Source organism: Amblyomma americanum, chromosome 7 (assembly GCF_052857255.1).
Source record: "Amblyomma americanum isolate KBUSLIRL-KWMA chromosome 7, ASM5285725v1, whole genome shotgun sequence".
Taxonomy (NCBI): domain Eukaryota; kingdom Metazoa; phylum Arthropoda; class Arachnida; order Ixodida; family Ixodidae; genus Amblyomma; species Amblyomma americanum.
The window spans coordinates 51,385,523-51,394,989 of NC_135503.1; the positions used below are offsets into that span (position 1 = coordinate 51,385,523).

Genomic DNA, 9,467 nt, shown 5'->3' on the forward strand with positions numbered 1-9,467 from the left:
ATGGTTGCCTCCTCCACAGCCATTCTATGTAGGATGGTTTGGTTTATGGAGTTTAACGCCCCAAAGAGGCTCAGTCTATGAGGGACGCCATAGTGAAGGGCTCCAGATAATTTTGACCATCTGGGGTTCTTTAATGTGCACTGACATCGCATAGTACATGGGCGTCTAGCATTCCGCCTCCACTGATATGCAACCACCATAACCAGATCCAAGTAGACTGCTCATGTTCAATTCACACACCACTGTGCTGACGGAATACTGAATTGAGTTGTATTTCCAAGATTGCATGATGCAGAAGAAATAATGAATGAAAACAATTTTCGGAACCAGGTAACACCAGTGATGTTAAAATATATTTGTATTTGCATCTTCAATAAACATACAAACTTGAAGGGTGCTGTATATAATGTAACAATCTATCCTCCGATAAGTATCATGGGCCTGTTCTTCATGGTTGACAATGTGTCCATGCCTGCATGGCTGAACTTCTTCCTCAGCACAGCACTGCCAATTATGCTGAGGAGCTCATCCATTGTAGCTCTGCCACGTAATGCATCCTTTAAAGAGACTTCATGACCACCAAAAAGGCACACCTGCATGCAACAGGAAGAAGACATGCGCAGATCACTTGCAGATCAGGAAACAAGGATATGGTGCCGTAAACTAATAGTCTCAGCACGAGAAATTCTCAGTTGAAATCAAAATATGCATGGCTAATAAGATACCATACTACCCTATTACACAAAGCTATTATGCACAAATGATTAAGAATAATGAAACATAAAAAGACCATGAGGCCATCTTTCTGTTCCTGGAGAAGCCATACTTATTGAAGCCGGAGCATATGGCACTGGCTGCCAACAAGCTGACCTCAACTTGATACTGCATAAGTTGCTCCTTAAAAGGACAATGCATCAAAATTTTGCTGCTTCATTTCTTAGTTCCAGTGAAAGGCAGCATTCAGAAATGTACTAAAGGTATATATGTCATATAGTGAGAAAGCATATATAAAATTTTTAAGTTCAATTACAAAATCCTAAATTAAATATGAAATATGAAGGCATCCTTCAACCAGAGTGACATTAAAATTCCAAATGAACGCTACCAAGAATGAAACATCACTAAGCAAGAACACTGCAATCAATTAACTGGCCATAAAATAATCATCAGTAGTTAATACACACCAACGTTAAGGAAGAACCATGCAGAACAAACAACTACTGGGGCCATAGGCAGGTACCGTAGTAGTGGCTCTCAGTGCAAGAGATCTCTCCCCTAAATAAAACCAAGTAAGGTTTATGAATTGTAACGTCCCAAAGCAACTCAAGCTATGAGGGACGCTGTAGTGGAGGGCTCCAGATAATTTTGGCCACCTGAAGTTCTTTTAACATGCACTGACATAGCACAGTACATAGGCCTCTAGCATTTTGCCTCCATCGAAATGTGACCACAGTAGCCGGGATCAAACCCGCATCTTTCAGGTCAGCAGTCAAGCACCATAACCACTCAGCCACCGTGCCTGCTTAGAAAGAAGTATGGAACAGGTATTAGAGCCAATATTACATTTCAGGCATCTATAAACGGTAAAATAGCAGACTCCTGAATAAGTGAACATGAGGGAGAGTCCATTCTGCAGGTGCGCAGCAAATAACTAATCTATGGAATTATATTGGGTGCAATAAAAAGCAAAGCGAATATGAAAATCACTGGTACATTACATGAACAACCTCAAACTAGCATATCAAGGTATTTGGAGGAGACCGACCTGTGCAAGAGAACACTGCAACTGTATGCTAGCAACAACCTGACATGACATGCAAGGTGCAATTTAAACTGACAATAGGAAATGCAGAGCAGATATGGATGCCAGCGATAATCTCCGAATTGAAACGCAATGCAGGAGTAGGGATAAAACTGCAAGTGGGTATTACAAAGAAAGCCTCCAGACTAGCTATAACGAAGGTTCAACAAATAGAAGCTTTTGCTCATTTAACTGAGTCTGGAGGATAAGTACACAGATCTTTAAAAAGTTTCAAAAAGCACACAATGAAACAGTTCATACAGAGAAAAAACCTCAGTCACATAGTGACCAATTCAAGTTATGCAGCAGATGTTTTCATTCAGTTATAAGCAGAAAACACACTACTACAACTTCAGCAAAGATTTATCATCAAGAGCTTTGCAGAAGCAAGAGATCATGCACATAGGTCACCACAAACGACTAAAATGGTAAGGTGGCCCTTGATTTCTAAATGCGAAAATGCAAACCTTGAGGTTTCCATCAGCAGTGATCCGAAGACGGTTGCATGTTCCACAAAAATGTTCAGTCATGGAAGTTATAAAACCAATACGTCCAGTCCATCCAGGAACTGTGAATATCTGTACAAGGCAGAGGGGAACAGATGTTCATAGCCAGCTGCAGCAGGGTAACGTGAAATACATCAATAGCTGTCTTAACACGATAAAACAGCCTGGCAAGGACAGAAACAAGCAGGCTTCACATTAAGGCTTCCATCCGTCAACTTCACAATAATGTTTACGATGTAGCTGTTCAATGTAATAGGAGTATACTTCAAATAGGTTCATTACCTGTAGCTCATTCTCTCAATGTTCAAAATGCTGAGACAAAGTAAGCACGGGAGTAATGGTTTCAAAATTACCTTTGAAGTATGATTTGGCTCATCTTCAAGTCTCTTGAGCTCCGGCCATTCCTTCCTGATGATCGACAACATGTGCTCGAAAGGCATAAGTTTTTGTCTACTCCATTTGTTTCCGTCAAAGGGCATGTACTCTATAAATCGAACCTCAAGATTCTGAAATTTAAATGCTGGTCTCAAGTCTTTGTACTGGTTCACTGCAACTTTCAATCATATTTACAGTACTTACACTGGATTCTGTGAGCCTCACGAAGTCTGTCAGCTCATCCTCATTAATTCCTTTCATCACAACGCAGTTCACCTGGACATAAGTGAAAGATGCTTCTCAACAGAGTTATTCCTCCCTCATTCATCAGTTCATAAAGGAAAGGAAGAACTACCTTTATTCAATGAGTATCAGGTTCACTTCACACAAGTAAATCAGCCTGCTCTAAACAAACCTCCAGGAAAGCGGTCAGTACAATTCAACTAAGTGGCTCTGGCTGAATTGCCGCAACCTTGCGTGTTTGCATCAGTAATTTTGCACACAGATGTGTTCCGGGGAGTTCCACAAATGCGAATGCAGCACTGTTAAACACCCTCACAACAAGACAGCTCAAAACAAAGTTGGGAACATACAGGAGATAATTTAACTACCATTGGAAGCCATAATAAGGACTAAGTATTTATTACACTCATTTTGAAAAAAAAATTTCCATATCAGTGCTGTAATAAGCCATTTTTATGCCAATGAGAGTGCTTTTTTGCAGAGTGCATTTACTTGGACACCACCTGGCACACATTCAATGAACCACTCCAAAATCCCAAATCTCAGAAGCTACAAAGTTCGAGGGCAACTGAAGAGGTTTTAGAAGTTGATGAGCTTAAAGGGGCAGAATGTGTGAAACTTGAAAATAAAGCATGCTCAGCCTTTTTGTGCTAGCATTTGAGATGGTAATGTAATCGACAAATAAAGCCAAGATAGCATTCAGGCACATCTACAACATTTAGCGCCAGATAGAGGGCGCATTCATGACGTCACGCACTGCAGTGCTGCATTTCTGACCAAGAAAGGTTTGGTTGAAGGAAGAAAACAAATGCCACTCAAAGTAAAGTCCACAAAGCATTGTTTGGTAGCATCGGACGACACACGGCAGGATGTAGGCAAAGGCAGCGGAAATCTGAACTCTTGGCAACAATGATGTTATCACCAAGCTTCTCCACATGTCCAACAGAGTGAGGAAAAGCCTGAAAATCGTCTTGGCTTAAATTGGTGATTGCATCACTATTTGAATTGGTGGCACAATAATACTTGATATGTTTTCCCTAGAAGCTTCATACATTCAAATCCATAAATCTCGTTGAATTTAAAAAAAAAATACATTTCAGCTCCCCTTTAAGGGATAATTTCCTGCATTCAAATCAATTTCCGTATTTCTTTGTTACCACATGCAGCCCATTCGATGGCCATTACAGTGAACGTGGCCGCTTGGCTATCGGGCGCATCGTCATGCTGGCCATTGTTCCCTCTTGCAAGGACAGCACTTTTGCTTTTCATACATCACATTAGCGGTCAAGGTCAGCTATATATACGATAAAATAATGGCTACAACAAAGCAATTTCCGTAACTCTTCAGTTCTGTTAAAGTGAGGTCTAACTGTTGTTTAACATTTGCAGAACGTTTCGGTGCAAGTAAAATGTAGTTTTGATTCAAATGTTGAAATACGGCTACAAGTCATTAACTAAAGAACACAAAAGACACTGGTGAACTTGGTTTCTGGCAACACCTTATTGTGTTCATGACGCAGATCTCATGAGTGGTTGTGGCTGCAATATCTGCCCACACTCTTGTCTTTGCTTCTTTTTCTGAGAAACTGGCTATTGGTGAATGCGTTCAGTAGCCTATGGCAAACTACAGCTTTTCTAGTGCATTCTGCTCATAAGGCATGTTCAGAGTGAAGAGGCAAAAAAAATGGTGCAGCTAGCATGCAGTAATGAAGTGTGAGCAGGAGCACCACCAAACTGCTAATAAAATTAGTAGCATCCATGTGGTAGCAAATAAGTCAACTCATCCTTATGCTGACTAGGTAGCTGCTCACGAAAAGACTACTTAAAAGCATTGGAATGCCAACATTTCGGCAGACGTTACCAAGTTCATAAGCCTGCTTCATTTATTTCAAGCATGAAAGGGATGATTACAGTTCCTGCTAAGTCTGAGTTTTAATTCAGCGCAAGATGCAGGTGCTGGCAAAGGTTTACAGGTCCCGTCTGTTTGGAAACAATTTTGCTGTAGCTCTGCCTTTTGAGCAAACCATGTAGCAATGCTATCAATAAATAGAGCACACATGTCCCCTCATACTGGCAGGAATTTTAAGCAAACATCCAGCATGATGGGAACAAAATAACTTTTTTCTTCTGCAAATCCCAATACTGTACACTTTTGTTGTCAATTTTACAGCTCATTTGCACAAGTTGTCTCCATTTGACAGTTTTAGAGCAGGCTTAGTGCAATTTTCTTTGATAGTGCCATTTTGGCTGCGACACAGGTGGAGGAGCATTTTCGTCATCAACAACGAAAAACTGCTTACCTTGACTGACTCAAAGCCAGCTGACAAAGCATCATCAATGCTTTTTCGTACAACGTGCCAGCCACGACGTCTAGTCAGGAATTCAAATTTTTCAGGTACAAGGGTGTCAAGGCTTATGTTGACATGCGTCAAACCTGCATTAAAGGCATTTGAATTGGGGAAAGCGGAGATAAGGATAAAACCCAGCCCAGCCACGAGGAGGTATTACCTGCTTTCTTCAAATCTTGAATTTTTTTTGACAGTATCAATCCATTTGTAGTAATTCCTAGAACTTTAAGGTGAGGGATTTTCGACAGCCTCTCTGAAACAGACAGAGCAGCAATACAACGAAACTACATTTCACGAATCCAAGCATAAAGCATGTCTAAAACACTGGATAAGGTCTTGCAGTTAAATTGTCATTTCATTCACAACGTATACCAACACAACAGCAGCAGTTAAAATTACGATCACCTGTACCACCTGTAATGAAAATGTCTGCTAACAAAAGTAGTCACATAGCTACATTAGCATCCAACCACAAACCTTCTCCACGTGGTAACAGGTGCGATACATGACATGGCAAATTGCTCTTTTTTGAGGAACGAGTGTGCTAAAGTCAGCGCAGCATATCCAAGCCAAAAGGAGATATGCCGTGTTGATTTTACCACACCCTGCAAGAAAGTAAACCGAGAGCTTCATAGCACCTTCCTGTTTTGACAGTTGTCATTTACTTATTCCAGACAGCCAATCAGCCAGGAAAATGGCAGCGCATTATGTGGCTTGAATCTTGGCATAAAGCTATCAAACTTTTTTACTGCCTCCTAGGCCAAGCAACTGAATCATGTACGACACCCAACACCCATGAGCACATCTAATTTTTTTTATTCATGTACTGAGAACTTGTCACTACGGAATTTGAAGTTTGTATGAGCAGCACTTACAAAACAAACTTGTAAACTTGTGTAAAGGGAACCACATATTGCAAATATGCTTTGCAGATGCAATAAAGAACTTAACAGAGACATGGTTTAGTAACAATTGAGACTTACCAACGATACTGACGGTATCATTTCGGACAAGAGGCTCGCCACCAGTGAGACGAATTTTGTTGACACCAAAAGAGGCAAACAGTGTGGCTAGCTGTACTATTTCATCAGATGTCAGCAACTTTTCTTTTGGTGTCAATGGTACACCTTCTTCAGGCATGCAGTATACGCCTGCGGTCATCCATGGTCCAGAAGAAATAAAGTGCACATAAAGAAGTACTTAACAAACTCGACTAACAGCTGTACTCATGTATGGGCCACTCACCCCAACTTGGGAGCCAATGATTTGTAAAAAAAATCCTCAAAGACAAACCTGCATTTTGTGTGTACATAAATTTTCTTGCACGCCACGCTCTTCGGGGAGCTGCCAAAAACGATAGCTGCCCATTGCTATCATTATCATTATCATCTTCCAGTATGCACCGCTTTGCAGCTGTGTGCCCTTTAAGCATAGTTCAGATGTTAGCTCTCTAAGTGGGAGATAAGGGCCAGCTGTGAAGTGACGCTGACAGGACGCCTGGGAACAGCATCGCTGCCCTTGGTCTGCTCTGGATGTAGAATTCGTCGCATGCGGTGTCCTCGCACATTGTTGTTAAATGTTTTAAAGGAATTTCAAATGAAATGATCAGAACTGAAGATGACTTCGATTGCAAAGATGAAGTGGTGCCAAAGCAATGGCGAGAATGATATTGAAGGACTTTAAAGTTACTGGCAACTAGGTGCCAGGTGCAGCATCAGACTGTACCGTACAATAAAGTAATTTTGTCGGAATAGTTCGAAAACTGCACTAAAAAATGACTGCACCCTGCCAAAAGCGCAAAAAGAAAGCCCTCAGTCGAGTGTCTGTGGTATATAGTTGCCATTGGCGCAAGAAGTCTGCGGGATGACACATCCATAAAAATCTGAACAGAAGCATGGACCTTGAAATGAGTTGTGTACCGTAACTTTCAGCACCAATAGTATAACATGACGTGATGTCAGCATAAGCAATGATTCATCACTATGAAGGAGCACAGTGCAAAAGGAATGGGCAGAAGAGAACAGACATACACGAGTGCTGACTAGGCCACAATGTTTAGTCACCAACTGGCCCAACAACATACCTTAAAACCGAATCATCAATCTGCACAACTTTTCTGTTCCATTTATTATGAATGCTTTTCTACGCATGCGCCACCACAGTTCAAAAGCTTGAGAATTGGCATTAACATCGAGCTTCTAAACACATTACTGAAGGCGAACAGAGTACAAGTGGCCTTAATTTGCTAGTTAGGAGGTGTAATTGGTTCAGAAGTGAGATATTACCAGAAGCATACAGCTTCTTTTCAGGAAATATGAGCATGCACCAGTGATGAAATAGATTGCTTGCACTTGGAGCATCAAACAAACAAGTTGGCCAGAAGCTACACAGATCGACTATCAAAATACTGCAGATGGTTCAGCAAGTGTGCTGCAATGAATAATGGAACAAGCCTGCAGCACTTTTCGGACATGTCTTGGGAGGCGCATTTTGCGTTGTCTGTGCATGTAGTTTGCCTCTTTTTTTTTTTTTAGTGCTCAAATGCAACGACTTCACATGCGTATAATGGGGTATCAAAACAAAACACAACTCCATGGGGCAGCAGCATATACGAGAAGAGCGCAACATAACATGACAGCAAGCTCCAGCTGATGTGCCAAACCTTACACCTAAGACTGCACTTTTCCGTCAAGGAGATGCGCAGGTAAGTGTGCTTCCTGCCGAAGGTGTCCACCAAAACTTGATCAGCAGCCTGAAGGACGAAACACGCAATTGGCAAATGAGCGACAGACGTGTTGCTAATACGGCGTTTTTCGAACAGAATTGAGGTGTATTCTTGCCTTGTTGTTGCTCACTGACAGGTCACTGTTGACGCCCCATTTTCCATAAGCGCCGTCCTTCACTTGAGACATGAAACGCACCATCCGAATCGCGGCGCCCGCACGCCGCAAAAGTGAAGTTCCCATCTCCATCACCACTTCTAATGCTCTGTCAGGAAACCTTATTGCCTGTGAGTAACTGGAATGGTGGCAGTCCTGTCCAAGTACTCCTGGTGTAATCAAGCAACGCCTGCACAAGCAACAACAACAGTTTGTGCCTTTCGCCGCGCACGAAGTTCGCTCGCTAGGTTCCTTACCTTATAAAGTACTAACTGTTCACGCAGCTCTTGAGGTCTGTATATAGCCTGAGTCATGAGAGAACAACACACAGTAATGTATGACACATGCGACAAGCTTGCTTCGCGGAAAAACGAAAAAGTGCACAATAGCCGAGTGACATTTAATCGCAAAGCAAAGCGAACGTACTCCATGTGCTGCATGAGCGGATAATGCGCCTTGTCAAGGATGGATACAGCAGGTGCGATGCAAGCAAACCGACAGGAGACGGCACGACTCGTACGCTTTCGCTGATAATAAAAACGCGTACTTTCAGGGCGAAAGGTCGTCCAGGGCTCAAACCGCGATGGCTCTCGTGTGTATTTCAACACAAGTGTTACCTTCATAATCGGTTGGATGCAGTTCTCTCACGGAGTGGTCAATCACAGCTTCGAAACATAGTACACAGCGAGCAGCCGTAGAACCACACCACCTCACATCGTCGTGACCCACGCTGCGGAGTGACTTTATGCGGACAGTCCACAGCACGCCGGACGGACTGTGCCTGTGCTGTCCCCAGGCGGTGTTTTGGTCATGTGGTCAGTTTTGCGGACTAAGACGTATAGAGTCAGGTACCAGGAGATAGACACTTTGTGCATTGCGTGCGGAGAGGAGGAGGAAACGGCTGAACACTTGATACTTTTCTGTAAAGGGCTTCACCCTACAGTGGATAGCAGCGGGGCTGAGTTACCCAAGGCATTGGGGTTTAGGGATAGTGAAGGGAAAGTGGATTTTAAGAGGTTAGAAGTAACCAAGCGAAGGTTATCTGATTGGTGGCTAAAAGCAAGACAGGAGTAAAATTTCACAAGACATGGCTAGGTGGCTTGAGCCACCGCCCGATGTAAACGGTTCAGCCGTATCCATCCATCCACCCATCCATCCATCCATTCATCCATCCAGTTTACCATACGCGCGGTTTTTTGAACGCAGTACACGTCCGACGTACCCAGCCCATGCTCATTAAAATACTGCGGATGTCGCTGTAGGTGCTTGGAAAAGTCACGTACAACGTATATGCCAGTCGCGCTACATGCTACGC

At 42.7% G+C, this 9,467-nt stretch overlaps 1 protein-coding gene across 3 annotated transcripts; it reads right to left on the bottom strand.

Moving 5' to 3' along the window:
• Positions 1-340: 340 nt before the first annotated feature.
• On the bottom strand, positions 341-9,234 carry LOC144099104 (molybdenum cofactor biosynthesis protein 1-like). Of its 3 annotated transcripts, none has more exons than XM_077632191.1 (11): positions 8,770-9,234; positions 8,410-8,457; positions 8,114-8,342; positions 7,941-8,025; positions 6,257-6,424; positions 5,434-5,526; positions 5,226-5,359; positions 2,887-2,958; positions 2,661-2,813; positions 2,269-2,379; positions 341-593 (listed from the first exon to the last, which is right to left on the bottom strand). In XM_077632191.1, exons 3-11 carry the CDS (start codon positions 8,243-8,245, stop codon positions 417-419), a joined length of 1,125 nt encoding a protein of 374 aa, XP_077488317.1. In that variant the 5' UTR covers positions 8,246-8,342; positions 8,410-8,457; positions 8,770-9,234; the 3' UTR covers positions 341-416. The 3 variants fall into 3 exon arrangements, with proteins under 3 accessions (XP_077488317.1, XP_077488318.1, XP_077488319.1); XM_077632192.1 differs by having other exon boundaries at positions 8,700-8,940; XM_077632193.1 differs by lacking the exon at positions 8,770-9,234 and adding an exon at positions 8,579-8,692.
• Between the last annotated feature and the right edge of the window lie 233 nt (positions 9,235-9,467).

Coding starts and splice junctions, on each gene's coding strand:
- LOC144099104 (XM_077632191.1), bottom strand. CDS start 8,245: ATGGAGATGGGAACTTCACTTTTGCGGCGTGCGGGCGCCGCGATTCGG. Junction 8,026..8,113: donor TGTCAGTGAGCAACAACAAG/GCAAGAATACAC, acceptor TTCGTCCTTCAG/GCTGCTGATCAAGTTTTGGT. Junction 5,360..5,433: donor TCAAGATTTGAAGAAAGCAG/GTAATACCTCCT, acceptor CCTTTAATGCAG/GTTTGACGCATGTCAACATA.